This window comes from Pleurodeles waltl, chromosome 9 (genome assembly GCF_031143425.1).
Source record: "Pleurodeles waltl isolate 20211129_DDA chromosome 9, aPleWal1.hap1.20221129, whole genome shotgun sequence".
Taxonomy (NCBI): Eukaryota; Metazoa; Chordata; class Amphibia; order Caudata; family Salamandridae; genus Pleurodeles; species Pleurodeles waltl.
Window position 1 is genome coordinate 974,863,843 of NC_090448.1, and position 15,678 is coordinate 974,879,520.

A 15,678-nucleotide genomic window follows, 5' to 3' on the forward strand; every position below is an offset into this window, starting at 1 on the left:
GGGTAGGCTCTGTGGCAACCATGTAATAAAAAAAACATTTGTGCCGGCATTGGCTGTGAGGGCCCTGGGGCTCTACCCACGGCCCCCTATTAAAATAAAAGAAATGGGTTTTCCAGGTGGGCACTGGGACACCCACAATTTTTTTTTTTTTAAAGAAATATATGAAAAAAATAATTAATGAGCAGCAGTAGCTGCTAATGTATTATTCGCTTCTCTGTGAAAGAGCGTCCCATAATGCAAAGCAAGGGATATTTACAGTTTTGTTTTACCCTGGTGGTGTCCCTAAAAAGGATAGGTGCATCACCAAGCATTTGTTTATGATATAGGGGGTTGTAAGGAGTGTAAGGATGAACCTAAACTGCACCATGTCCATGCACTTAAGTGGATTAAAGTCTCTGATAGCCATAGTTGTAAACCCGTGGACAGAAAGCTTTCTTCCTTCCACTCTCTACCTAATAGTTTAGGCACTATACAAATGTTATGGATCTGGCCATTTTCAGCGACGGTGCAACGTAATGCAACAAAGATGCAAACTTGTGTAACTTTTACATCCAAACAACCCCTATTTTTCTTTTATATGCATTCTGTGCAGAAGACCAGGGTTAACGTGTATGCAGTTCATGAAGATGTTTAAGAATATGTTTTGGAATGTCCTCATTGTCAATTGAAACCTTCGGATATGTTTTCCAACCAAACAAAAATAAATTTAATATGCAAACTAGGGCGCTAAACCAAACCTGTTTTGTGCAATATTAGTAACAAACAAATAATCACCCTGCTAGCCTGTTAAAAAAAAAAAGTCATGAAGCTTGCCTCCGTTTTAGTTAACCAGCTGAACTCAAGTGTTTTCACAATCAGAAGAAAAGCCACACCCCACAACTGCACCCACTGTCTCATGCACCACAGCTGGATTGGGGTGATCCTCCTTTTCAAATCTCCTTTCCAGCCTGGTCTCCAGAGACAGCCTTTGTGTGGAGTGATACACTCACAGCAGGTTAGTCTCCTGCCCGGAGCACTCTTGACAAAGGCACAAAGAGGTGCAAGGTTTCTTCATCAGTCTCACTGAAAGTGTGATCAAAGAGAACAAAGGCACAGGCTCACCTAAAGGACCTCTTCACCATGCACAACAAAATCTGCATTTCCGCCCCATACTTCTTCCTACCAAAGTAGCCTCAGGAAGTCTAATCAGCAGCCCCTTGCTATCAAAGCATTGCTGAATTTCTAAATTAACCCATGGTGGCTGGGTCTCCACCCTCCAGCCACCAAACTGCAGGCAGTATACTTCCACTGTCTTGTACTTGTGCCATACCAAGCCCATTGGATCCCATTTTACTTTATAATTAATTACCTAAATCAAATTTGAGGATGAATACCACCAAACATCCGCTTCAGTGTTTGCATTTGTTTCCCATGTATTTCCTTTCATGTTAGAAATTGGGTCTGCAGTTGGGAGAGGTATGCACCCTGTCCAAGTAGGGACCACAATCCTAGTCAGGGCAAGTCAATTAATAGCAATACAATATGCCTGCAACTTAGGAAAAGAACGATCACTGCATTGCTGCCAAGATTAAGCGTAATTTGAACGGGACTTGTGGTAGAGCCTTTACGATATTTCTGAAAGAGTAAGTGAGTCCCTTAATGACAGCGCAGTGTGGGCTAGTCGGGGCCGTGTGAAGCTGGTATCAAGAATGGGATTCAAAGTGCTAGAGGTGTTGCTCCTTCACTGCAGAGAGCGTAGCAGAAGCGCTGGACTACTCAGTCTGCCGTAAAGTTGGTTGCATTGCTGCCCTGGTAAGCAGTACTGTGCCCCATTACAAGCTGCATGTTCCCCGTCCTTGGTTGAAGCACTTGTGCGCTTCTAGGCAGAGGTTTACGGTGATGTGCCTCCCTCACTGGGTCTGCGTATCCAGATCTGAGCCTGCTGCTGTATAGCTCTCGGTGCTGCGGCCGGGACTGTCAGTTGGAGTCCTTGCAGCTGATGCCTTTGTCCACAAAATTTGTGATGCATGTCAGGTTCGCACTAGTGCACGGCTCACACAGGGGTAAGCAGGCCAATGGGGGGGCGCTTTAGCAGGTCAGTTTAGGCAGGGCAAACAGGTGAGACAGCACGCTTGGCTTCGGGGATCAGCACTCGGTCACGGCAGTCACAGGGGGAGTGCTGCACTCACCCTTTCGGTGACTGGAGACCCAGATGGTATGTCTACAGGGGGCAGCGGGGTCTTTAATGTCCCGGAGACCCTCATTTAATCTGGAGGCATGTCAGCAAGCCCTTGTAGGCACTCTGGAAGGGATGATCAGTCCTTGAGGTGCAGGGCAGAGATCAGCAGGGCAGCACAACAGGGCAGAACAGAAGTTCCTGGAAACAGTCATATCTGGTAGAGTGACACATTGCAGTCTCTTTACCGCAGCAGAGTTTCCTTGAGTCCAGAAGTGTACTGTCTTAGTGGGTCAAGTGGCCTAGTACTTATGCTCGAAATTGCCTTTGATGTTTGGGAGGACTACAAAGGATTTCTGTGAAGTGCACAGGTCCCCCTTTCAGCTCAGCATCGGCTCCAGACTTATCATTGAGGGGGATTCAGCCCCTCTGTATGGGCTCTGGTCACTACCCTTTGAGATGTAAGTGTGAGCCCTTTCCTATCTTGTCCCCAGGAAGACCGATCAGTATGCAGATGAATGGAGATGTAGCTGAGTATCTTGTGTTGGTGTCTGAAGGCAATGCACAAGTGTAAATGTCACCTAACCCCAGCTAGACGTGTTTTGGAGATAGGCTGTAGGCACACAGGGCAGATAGTGCAGAGAAATGCCCACTTTCTAAAAGTGGCATTTCTAAAATAGTAATAATGAATCTGATGTTACCAGTAAAGAGGATTAATTATTACCATTCCAATGGTACTTAACATGATGCAGCTACTCCTCTCAGATCAGGAATTACAGCATAACGATATAAAGAATTCCCAATGCTGGCCTATGAGAGGGGCAGGTCTCGCAATAATTAAAAACCAATTTAAGAGTTTTTCATTACTAGGACATAAACTCAAAAGGTACATGTCCTGCCTTTTGCTTACATAGCATCCAGCCCTATGGGCTACCTAGGGGTGACTTATATATAAGAAAAGGGGAGTTCTGGGCTTGGCAAGAGGTTTTTAGATGCCAAGTTGGGGCGGCAGTCAGGCTGCACATATAGACTCTGCAGTGGCAGGCCTGAGACATATTTACAGAGGTACTTAACTTAAGTGGGTGGCACAATCAGTGCTGCAGGCCCACAAAAAGCATTACATTTACAGGCCCTGGGTGACTGGTATACCACTTTACAAGGGACTTAAAGGCAAATTCAGTATGCCAGTTGTGGATACAACAATGTTACCATGTTTAGAGGACAAGCATATGCACTTTAGCACTGGTTAGCAGTGGTAAAATGCTCAGAGTCCCAAGACCAACAAAAAAATAACAGCAAAAAAACAGGAGGTAAAAAGGCAACCCTAAGGATGCCAGATCTAACATTTCATTACTATAATACTGAGGTAACTGCTTCCTCTGAGAGCAATCTAGGCTTCTTTATATTTCCGTACATATTTTGCCAGCCATTACTTTTTGCTATTAACCCTTGGGCTCATCAGCTGACCTGGCTAGAGTGGTGGTCTAACAGCAACCTAACAGTGAATAGACTGTTTGCCTAGTGCTTGTCAAAATACTTAGTATGGCACTATCTTCTATCTTCCCATGCACATAATATTGTTTCTTTTTACATTCTTTGGTCCCCAAACAGTTTGATGTCTCAAAAAAAGATCTTCTATTTCCCTAAAATCTTTCATGTAAACTGACCTTTACTTAAAACTTCTGGCTGTCGCCTGTCTGTTTTTTCTTTCAAATGGCCATCTCCTTCCATTCCATCCTCTGCGTGCCCCCTCTCCCGGAGCAAAACATATTCTCACATGCATGTTTGCCTTAATCTCTATTATTGTATTTATGCAAACTGCCTTCATCCCATTTACAATATTACAACTGCTCCTCCTCTGAAAGTCATACCCTGACAACCTAACAAAACCTAACCTCCTCTGGCTCATCTGTTAATCACACCAACCATGTTCATGTGTCACATATTGATTGCCCTACAAATGATCACAATATAACTCCTATTTATTTAATCCACTACAAGAAACTGGAGTAAATGCTTGGAATGCATTCTTGTGGGCACACAAGAATAATCCTAATAGCCAAAACCCAGTAGTGCTGAACTAACCACTAAACTTGGGTTCCAGAACAGCGTGCTGCCCGGCGTGAAGCTCTTCATGGCCTCATCAGTGGTAGTAAGTGCTATATAAATGTAATTACAATTTTATGGGCTGAAAATTTTAAAACAAAGACTCAGAAACATGCTTATTTTATTTAAAAAATAAAAAAAAATGTGTCTGAGCCTTTCTTTAAATGTTATTCAGCCAACAAAATGCAATGTTAAAAGAAAGACGTTGTTTATTAAACATTTATATATCACTATTACTAAACTTTGCATTGTGTGAATTACTGAAATATACATTAGATTAAAAATATTGGTGATTTTTTGGGAAAGACGATAGACTTGCTTCATATATATTCACATGCTCATCGTCCCTTGTGAAAGCCAATAAGCTCCATTTATATATTTTGATGTTGTGACTCTTTGACAAAGTCAGTACCTTTGCCTGAGTGTGGCCGGAACCTACGAGTCCAACCACACACTGTGCATGCCAGCAGGTCATGCATGGTGTGGCATTGGTTGCTTGCAAGGAGTTGCATGCAGGGCCTGCCCAGGCCCACCCAGCGGTGCGGGCGTGTGTTTGCTTGCCCGCAACAGGTTGCCTCAGTTATAGTGAGCTGAATAGTTTAGTGACAACGTAAGGTTTTACATTTAAAAAAGCACTGAAATTCACCAGTGATAGTTATCTCAAGAAACTGTAACTTGTGCCCTAAGGTAACTATAACTCACAACCTCACAATGCACAGTTAATTACCCCACATATTAAATCACTCATGACACGTTCTATAACATCATTGATAATCACTGTAACATTTGAAATGACATCACTGATAACACTGTGCATGGCAGTGGCATGAGCTATAGTTACCTTAAGTTTGAAGATTAAAAGGTTTTGCTGTCACTGAAATGTTCACATAATGAGTCACTTTAGTTTTTTAGGGGATGGGCGGGCCTGCATAAAGTGTGTGTGACACTATAAGGTATGTGATTGAAAACATTTTGAATGGGGTGCACCAACATGGCTGAGCTAGGATTGACAATGTGATATTTAGATTGGATAGGTCCATATTGATTAAAGCCAGAGGGTTATGTCAGTAGGAATTTGAGAGTTCTAAACCTACCATGGGGTGGAAGTATGAAATGATGATCTGGTACTTTACCAGCGTTCCTTCTTTGTTTTGTGCATGGGCTAAGAAAAGCTTGTTGACTCCCATTTAATTACTGCACAGCAATATTTACATGTACATTTATGAATGAGGAAATTATTTTAATAGAAGTATATGCAATGACTCATATTGTCACATAACCACGTTCTCAAGGTTTCATGTGGAGGTCGTGTGTTCGACATTTTCATTTAGGCACTTTACCAAATATGGAATCAAAATGTGCTTTCATGGATTACAATGATGATTGATAAGTGCCACTGGTAAACTTTAGGTCTTTTTCAATAACATGGACACTTGGGATTTGTTTTAACTAAAATCATGCAGTTAATTGGCAATGTTATGAACTTGGATTTGAATATCCAGCATATGTTATGAAATGTGCACTCGATTACGATATGGTGGATTGAAAAATGTCATATTGAATTATGTTTTCGACCTCAGATTAGGTGACAGGAAGTAGTGTGCTCGGTCTAGCCTTTTTTTTTAATGAAGGCTGGTGGTATGGAGGAATAATTCCCTTTAAATGGACACTCTTTTTGCACAACTCTATGGCCCAGTTGAAGACTCCCGCCAAAACGTGTAGGCTATTATTTGTTTGCACCATGCACTTTTGACGGATGTCATATATAAGGAGTAGGAAATAAGTGAGCTTCATGTGAATCACCGGATTGTGCTGTATTCCTGACTGAGCCTGGGAGCAGTGTGGCATCGAGAAGTAAATGTCATTAGATCCCCGGTATGGCATTTGGGTTGTTAACTTCAAAAAGCTACTTTCTTCAAAGTGCATCTAACAATGAATAATGACTCAAATTACAATGTTTGTGTTTTTTGTTTAGAACACCTCTCTCGCCCCCCACCCTAGCCATGACCTTGCACCACTATGATGCACTGCTTAAGACATCACATGCTATATCACTAATGACTTCTGACGGTGCAAGTTACATATAACTGTTGAATTTTAGAATTTTTGTGTTTTAATCCATTTTTAATAATAATAAGACCTATGTTTATCACCACTTTAATCTGTTTCTTCAGTGATTACATAGACTGAGACTTGGAGGGTTTATCAAAACTGAAGAGCATTATTTAAATAATATACACTTACATAAAAAAATATATATAGATGATTATTTATAGTTAGAAATATTAAACTGTAGGGTTAAGACTTAAATAATACATGAAAATGAATAAAATCATCTGTGATGAAAGTATAGTAACTTATCAGGCTGAAATAAATGTAATACAAACAAAAATGATCCATAACCAGGGCAGTCAAAAAGAGTGGTGGGTGAATAATTATACACACCCGAGTCAGCGGCCAACGTAAATATCCTGATTGAGGATGTGGTTCTGTCGGGAGGAGTGAGGGGGATAAGTAATTGAGAAGTGATGTAATAAGAGAGTGGGGAGGGCGGGAATATTCTGGGATGGATGCAGAAGTGTTGTAAAAAAGTAGGTCAGTCTGTGAATCTGAATAGGAAGGTCACAACTTCCTGCTCTAGGGCGTTCAGGGATTTGTTGAAGTTAAGTACTTAGGGGCGGCACCCCACCGTCTACAGAGAGGATCCCAAGTTCCTGCTGTGGAGGGGCCAAGCTCATGCTGAGCAGATCTTTAACTGTTGCCGATAGAGGCAGGAAGTGGGAACAATATTGAGACTGAGATTTACGCCTGGAATGCCTAATCAATAATCCACCTTTAAGATACAAGAGAAGGCCCATAAGCAATGATCAGTGAAGGTGGTATTGTTGGCGATGGGCAGGAGTGAAAGGCCTCGTATGAAATTAGATTTTGCTCTCACATAACTGAACTGTACTCCAGTCAGGTACCCTTATGTTTGAAGGTCACCTTTGCCTAGGGCAGTTATGGGTCAGACAGTTAGCATTGTGCTTTACAATAAAATGACTGGGAATAGTGGCCGTTCACGAGATGTGTCCAATATACTGCTTTGATCGTGGCGAGCGGTGTTTAGCTTGTTTCAAGGAGGATCTGCGATTATTCTTGTCTTTTATCAGGGTCTCTATTAGTTTCTTCAGTCCTTCCACATCTGAGAATTTCAGCTGCGTTCTGTGGTATTGCTGGATCTTTGATCTGTAGTGGAGGTCACTGTGCAGATCTCTATGTCTTTAGTTTGCGAGCTATTCAAGCACCGTTCCAGTTCCTGTGACTCTTGAGTTTTTCAAGGATCTGAAATCAATAGTGATCCACACTGTTGCTGGCTCTAGCAACTCAAATCGTACGACCCATTTGCAGAAATTTGAGTAATGTACTGAGAGTGCCTTTCTCTTACTGTTGTTTTCAAAAGAAAAATCCACGCATCGATTCAGAGTGTTAGTTTCTGTGCTGAAGAGAGGGCATTTTTGTGAGCTGCTTGTATTACTTGTTGTACTTGTAAATGTTCTATAAAACCAAGCAGTGGTGAGCATGCCTTCTTTGTGACAAGTGTCACCCTGTCAGCCTATTAGTGTGTGCTCTTTGAAACTTAAATGACGGTGAGAACGTGATGCCTAGAAGTTCAAGTAGGAGCACTTTCAGGTCGCATTTTTGGGTCTTGTTCCAGTTTCTCTAGGGTTCTGTAAAACATTTTTTTGCTCCGACATCAACAGTCCTCTAAGTAATTGACCTTTTTAGGTAGTTACGAGATCCCTTTGACCCAGTCCAGGTTAGTGTTTTAGTGATCTTCCAGGTCCTGTATATGTTTTTGGTATGGAAGGAGGATATGTCAGTTCTTATCAGTTTAATCTCTGAGGTCAGTTCGGGCTTATTATCTAGAGTATGCATGTACGAGCCAACAATGGCTAGTTCTTCCATGATTGTTTCAAGAGTGAAGCCTTTAGTTTCTAACGCCGTACTGGTACTGTGTTAGTTCTGAGGCTTGCCCACAGTGAAGTGTACATGGGAATTTCAGGTACGCTCCTGGTGTGCTCAATTCATCTATGAAATTCTCAAAATATTGTCTAGCATGTTCACAAACATTTGCACTGAAGGTAAATACAGGTATTGTGTTTTGTATGAAATATGAGCAACCCTTGAAACCATAATTTGTATGTCTTGGAGACCCTGAGCTTGCACAGACATTCCCAGCTACCCAGTGCCAAAATATGAAGGTTTAAAGGAATGATAAAGTGAGGTTCTTTACCCAGTGACCACTTGTACATGGCATGACTTATTGTGTCTCATTATTCACCCAGACTGCACGGAGCGGGAAGGTAGTAAAAGAGGTCTCTCTGATTCCACCTCATTGTCTATAATTGCAAAAGCTGCCATAGCTCCCCCTCGCGGAGACCTGCCGAATAGCTCGATTCACAGCAGTACATGGGCACAGGGAAGCCGTGTGCACAAGATGCGAGGATTGCAGGGCTTCTCACTGTCAAAGGTACTTGGGGAAGGTGGAACCTTGTCTACTACTCACATAAATCCATTCTGTCAGTGTAAGTTTGGAGTCCCAAGTACACATCTAATTACCTCACTTGATGCTTTACTTCATGCAGTAGTAGCTTACATGTAAGCCCAGTACCCAAAAATACATTTATTTTGCCATCTTTGTATACTTTTGAAATCAATTGGTGCAGTAATCCTTGTGATAGCTCCTTTAATAGCTGCCAACCATGCACAGCCAGGGTCACTGGAAGAGGGCGTGAGTACGTGCCTTTTGGGGGATAGTGGTTCAGCTGCAGTGTTTCGGTGCATACAAGGTCCGGGGCGTTACTCATTTGGGTGTAATCCGTAACAGGAAATAATCCCTCCGTGCCCTCTCGCTTCTTCTCCTGCAGGTGATCTGGTGGCTGAACCTGGCCTGCATTGGCATCTATCTCCTCTTGGCCTTTGCTGCAGCAGTCTCCTTACAGCGGGGTATTGAAATGGCAGATGAAGCGAAAGGTATGCTTGTGCTCTTTATATCAAGTAGTATCATATAGTTGTACTGTGCTTAAATACACTGTACCTGGTAACACGGACAGTGGGTTATTCCACCTTGGGGCAGTGGCTCAAAGTAAGGTGCTTGTGACCATGTACATAAATTATACAAAGCCCTTTGCATTTGTTTTGCTTGAAACACTTAAACGTTCCTTCAAACGTCTCTTGTTCTGCTTACCAGATTGCATCTTTCTTCAGTAAACAAGAGCTCTGACCCAGCTGTTATACTTGCACAGTGCCTTTCGTCAGATATGTGAGAAATGAGTTATGTTATGAGAAATGAGTTATGAGTTATGTTTTGTCACCCCTTCGCTGCCAGGCCTTTTCCCCCCTTAGGTGCCAGGACTTTTATTGGCTATTTGGGGCAGTTCGTGCTTAGGCCCTCATAACTTTTTGTCCACATAAGCTACCCACGCCAAATTTGTGTTCTTTTTTTCTAACATCCTAGGGATTCTAGAGGTAACCAGAGTTTGTGGGTTCCCCTGAAGGAGTCCAAGAAATTAGCCAAAATACAGCAGAAATTTCATGTTTTTTTTTTTTTTTAAAGAAAGAGATAAAAGGGGCGCAGAAGAAGGCTTGTGTTTTCCCCCCTGAAAATGGCATCAACAAAGCTTTGCGCTGCTAAAAATCACCATCTTCCCAGCGTTCAGGAACAGGCAGACTTGAATCAGAAAAACTAATTTTTCAACACAATTTTGGCATTTTACTTAGACATCCCCCATTTTTACGATTTTTTGTGCTTTCAGCCTCCTTCCAGTCAGTGACAGAAATGGGTGTGAAACCAATGCTGGATCCCAGAAAGCTAAACAGTTCTAAAAAGTAGACAAAATACTGAATTCATCAATGGGCGATTTGTGTGGACCCTACAAGGGTTTCCTACAGACAATAACTGCTGAAATAATAACATAATGAAATAGAGGTGAAAAAAACAGCAATTTTTCTCGACGTTTTACTCTGTAACTTTTTCCTGCAATGTCAGATCTTTTAAAGCTATATACCGTTACATCTGCTGCACTCTCATGGTTGCGGGGATATATAGAGCTTGTAGGTTCATCAAGAACCCTAGGTACCCAGAGCCAATAAATGAGCTGCACCTTGCAGTGGGTTTTCATTCCACACCGGGAATACAGCAATTAATTTGCTGAAATATAAAGAGTGAAAAATAGGTATCAAGAAAACCTTTGTATTTCCAAAATGGGCACAAGACAAGGTGTTGAGAAGCAGTGGTTATTTCCAAATCTCTGAATTCTGGGGTGCCCATACTAGCATGTGAATTAAAGGGCATTTCTCAAATAGATGTCTTTATTGCACACTGTCTTACATTTGGAAGGAAAAAATGTAGAGAAATACAAGGGGCAATAACACTTGTTTTGCTATACTGTGTTCCCCTAAGTCTCCTGATAAAAATGGTACCTCACTTGCATGCGTAGGCCTAATGCTCGGGACAGGATAAGCAACATGGACAGATCACATCTTTACATTGAAATCTGACGTGTTTTTTCAAAGTGCCTAGCTGTAGATTTTGGCCTCTAGCTCAGCCGGCACCTAGGGAAACCTGCCAAACCTGTACATTTTTTAAAGCTAGACACCTAGGGGAATCCAAGATGGGGGGGTGACTTGTGGGGCTCTCACCAGGTTCTATTACCCAGAATCCTTTGCAAACCTCAAAATTTGGCTAAAAAAAAACTTTATCCTCACATTTCGGTGTCAAAAGTTCCGGAATCTAAGAGGAGCCACAAATTTCCTTCCACGCAGGGTTCCCCCAAGTCTCCCGATAAAAATGATACCTCACTTGTGTGGGTAGCCCTAGTGCCTGCAACAGGAAATGCCCAAAAACACAACGCGGACACATCACATTTTCCCAAAGAAAACAGAGGTGTTTTTTGCAAACTGCCTACTTGTGGATTTTGGACTCCAGCTCAGCCGGAACCTAGGGAAACCTACCAAACCTGTGCATTTTTCAAAACTAGACACCTAGGGGAATCCAAGATGGGGTGACTTGTGGGGCTCTCACTAGGCCCTGGTACCCAGAATCCTTTGCACACCTCAAAATATGGCTTAAAAAAACACCACTTTTTCCTCACATTTCGGTGACAGAAGGTTCTGGAATCTGAGAGGAGCCACAAATTTCCTTTCACCCAGGGTTCCCCCAAGTCTCCCGATAAAAAATGATACCTCGCTTGTGTGGGTAGGCCTAGTACCTGCAACAGGAAATGCCCCAAAACACAACGCGGACACATCACATTTTCCCAATGAAAACAGAGGTGGTTTTTGCAAAGTGCCTACTTGTGGATTTTGGCCTCCAGCTCAGCCAGCACCTAGGGAAACCTACCAAACCTGTGCATTTTTCAAAACTAGACACCTAGGGGAATCCAAGATGGGGTGACTTGTGGGGCTCTCACCAGGCCCTGGTACCCAGGATCCTTTGCACACCTCAAAATATGGCTTAAAAAAACACCACTTTTTCCTCACATTTCGGTGACAGAAGGTTCTGGAATCTGAGAGGAGCCACAAATTTCCTTCCACCCAGGGTTCCCCCAAGTCTCCCGATAAAAAATGATACATCGCTTGTGTGGGTAGGCCTAGTACCTGCAACAGGAAATGCCCCAAAACACAACGCGGACACATCACTTTTTCCCAACGAAAACAGAGGTGGTTTTTGCAAAGTGCCTACTTGTGGATTTTGGCCTCCAGCTCAGCCGGCACCTAGGGAAACCTACCAAACCTGTGCATTTTTTACAACTAGACACCTAGGGGAATCCAAGATGGGGTGACTTGTGGGGCTTTCACAAGGTCCTGGTACCCAGAATCCTTTGCACACCTCAAAATATGGCTTAAAAAACACCACTTTTTCCTCACATTTCAGTGACAGAAGGTTCTGGAATCTGAGAGGAGCCACAAATTTCCTTCCACCTAGCATTCCCTCCAAGTCTCCTTATAAAAATGATACCTCACTTGTGTGGGTAGACTGAGGCCTAAGTCTGGCAGCGTTGTCCCTCAAATATTGCTCTGCATACAAATCAGTCTGCTCAATAATCTCTTCCAAAAATACATCGCCCATAAACAAGTCAAAGAAATTGACAGGCAAAAAGTTTTCCGTATTGACTCTACACTCTGGGAGACCAGTAAATGCAGGTAACTGTGGCTGCCCCAGGTTTGGGGCAATCCAAGTGTCAGGTCTTCCAATGGGAAACCCTTCAGCCCCAGGCTGCTGCACTCTTAGCACATCAATGTCCTCCTCTAAAACAGGCCCTTCATCTGCACTGAGAGTGGCTTTCTCATCAGAAGAATCCTCTCGGACAGAAAACTCACTGCCAGACTCTCTCACTTCCTCCTTTGCCTCAGATGCAGAGTGTCAGTCTCATAATCATGGTCAGAAGACGACTCAAAAAGCATGGCAACAACCTGCTGAGCGGTTACTCTGCGGCTAGCCATGATCCTTTCTGATCCTTTCTAACAATAAACGGATTGCCAACAACAACCAGCACTGTCTAAAAAAGTAATAAACAAAGTGTAGCTTTAGCACAAAGTTATGTACTAAAAAACTTCCCTGAAAAAGCTAGACTCACCAGCAACTACTCTGCACAGGCCCAGCAATCACCAATGCTATCCCACAAAAAAGCAAAAAGAAAATTAGACATATGACAACACAAATATCATTGTGCACAAATCTAAGGACAATTTCACACACAATCCTGCATTTAGTACACCACCTACAAACATGTCATTCATGCATGTCAACAATACTCCTTTGGAGTAAACTGCTTTTACTTACCTAAAACATGCAACTATGCAAACCGCAGGACAACTACTGCCAAAACCGCAAGGATCCACAGCAAAGGAAGCAAAAGCTTTGAACTAGAACAAAAAGAAGAAGTAAACTGTTATAATCACAAATACAAATACTTTGCCAGTTGACAAACACCCCACCACCAAGAACTTAGAAATTGTCCCTGGTGCCTAAGTGGCTTCTTCCCTCCCTTGGAGGCAGATGGGCCTAAAAGAAATAGGCCGATCTGACCCCAAGGGGGGCATAAATGGCTATGCCAAAGGGTCTGCCCCCCCCCCACGCAAAACACACACACACAAGATCCCTGGGGCGTAAGTGGATTCTGCCCCCTTTGGGGGCCGATGGGCATAAAAAAAATAGGCCGATCTGCCCCCAAAGGGGCAGAAATGGCCAACACCTCTGCGCCCCCATTGGGGGGCGGCCCTTGCCAAAGGGGGCGCGTCAGCACAAAAAAATAAAGGGGATAAAAAATAAATAAAAGAAATCCCTGATGTATTGGTGGTTTCTGCCCTCAAGGGAGGCAGAAATGGCCATCACTAATTTCCCCCCTTTGGGGCGGGGGGCGTCCCTTGCCCAAGGGGTGCCCCCAAGACACAAAACACAATCCCTTGGGCCTAGTGGGTTTCGACCCCCCGGGGCGAGATCGGCCAAAAACATGGGGAGGGGGGGCCGAAACATATTTTAAAAAATTGCCCCCGGGGCAGCGACCCTTGGCTATGGGGTCGCTGGCCAAAAATGTAATAAAAATGTAATCCCTGGTTCCTAGTGGGTTCCGACCCCCACCTGGGGGCAGATCGGCCAAAATAAATGGCCGATCTGCCCCCAGAGGGGGACGAAACACAGATTTTTAATTGCCCCCAGGGGAGAGACCCTTGCCCAAGGGGTCGCTCCCCAAAATAAACTACACACAAAATCCCTGGTGCCTAGTGGGATTCCTGCTCCACGATCGCGGGCCCCGCCTGCGATCATGGAGCAGGAGTCCATTGAAAACAGGCACAGGGGGAAAGGAAAAACTCTTTCCTTTCCCCCGTGTCTGTTTCCTTCCCCCTCCCCCCCCCAAACCCGCAAAAAGAAGGACTTACCTTTCACAGGTCCTCTCTCTTGACGTGCTGGAAGCAAATGGCTTCCAGCTCGTCCTTGGCAGCTTTTGATGACGTCGGCAGTCAGATTGCCGAGGGGGGGTCAGGGGTGGAAGGGGAAGCGATTACCCTTTCATCCCCAACTGGGGGGTGTGGGAGGGAGGCCGTGTGCAGGATGAGCTGGTCTCCCAGGCACACGGCATCCGTGTGCCTGGATGAGACCAGCTTGCCAGGGGCATCCTACAGGTTAAAGGGTTAAGGGAGCACCAGCCTACCACCCAAGATTAAGCGCATTGTGCCTTTCTAAGGTCTGTTGTTCCATGCCTTACCCAGCTCTACTCCCTTCCATATGACTACACTCCTCTTAGCTTATCTTCATCTTTGAACTTTGGATAAACGCCAGTTTTGCTTACATTTAAGACTTTTCCCATTATTGAATCATATTTTAATTGCATTATTGGCATTATTATTGAATCCCAGTCTTGCTAAAACTGAAGAACCCGTGCTTCATGACATGGATCACTAAAATGCATCTTTTACTTGAATGTGTCCTTAAGAAACATTCTAAACAAACATTACAACAATAATATATGTTTATCTGTTTTTGGCACATGTCTACAAATATAAACAAGTTACTGGTCCTGCTTTGGGTTCATCTTCTGCTTAAATGCTCCCAGAATTCGGTAGCTATTTTCAGTGCCCAGGATCCTCTTCATCCCATTGCGTCTCCCATACTATGCTGTTAATTTCTTATAGCTGGTGGAGCTAAAAAACAGGACCATTAATTTGATTTGCCTTGTCTACAAAACTTTGTATTGATAATGTCAATCACTGCATCTCACTTTGTGCCTCATAGCTGAGGTTATAGACAGGTCTAACATTTGGCTCTGCAGCGTCCCCAGCAGAGAAAAGATTTGGACCCACTATGAACCCGATCTCCATTGCTTCTAAGCTCCACCCTTTCAGACACCTAAAGGCAGTTTAAGATTCAGACAATGTTATCAATCAGTGCAAGTCAGTTAAAATTTATCTCTGGCCATTCGTATTGTTAGGTCTGGTGTTACAGTGCTGCTGTTTGCAATCACTATTGTTAACAGCTGTTCAAAATACATATAGAATGGTGTTTGGCTCTGCCTAGAGGACTATTTTTCTTTCACCTCATGCTTTTGGCAGTTTGGGCTGTCATTTGCCATTTTCTGGATAGCTTGCATTGCATTTTACATCTGAAAAGTACACTAACAGTCACATATGAAATGTTTTATACCAGTGGTTCCCAACCTTTTGAATTCTGTGGACTACCACTTTATCATTACTGGAACCAGGGACCCCCACTAAAACGCAAAATACACAAAAAAATACAGAAACAAGCATTCATCAAACACACGCACTAATGATAAAACATTTAATTTAATTTGCAAACAAATATGAATAGAAAAAAATAAACAATTAATTGTAATAGAAAGGTTGGAGCTTTTTTTAAATTCAATTGAAGCCAC

The 15,678-nt window shown here is 43.2% G+C and overlaps 1 protein-coding gene across 1 annotated transcript in view; it reads left to right on the top strand.

Annotated features, from left to right (window-relative positions):
- POMT2 (protein O-mannosyltransferase 2) overlaps positions 1 to 15,678 on the top strand; it is a 331,358-nt gene that overhangs the window by 257,230 nt on the left and 58,450 nt on the right. Inside the window, exon 18 of the mRNA XM_069208415.1 lies at positions 9,172 to 9,277. Coding sequence (XP_069064516.1) covers positions 9,172 to 9,277 — 106 coding nt within the window. The remainder of the gene's footprint in view (positions 1 to 9,171; positions 9,278 to 15,678) is intronic.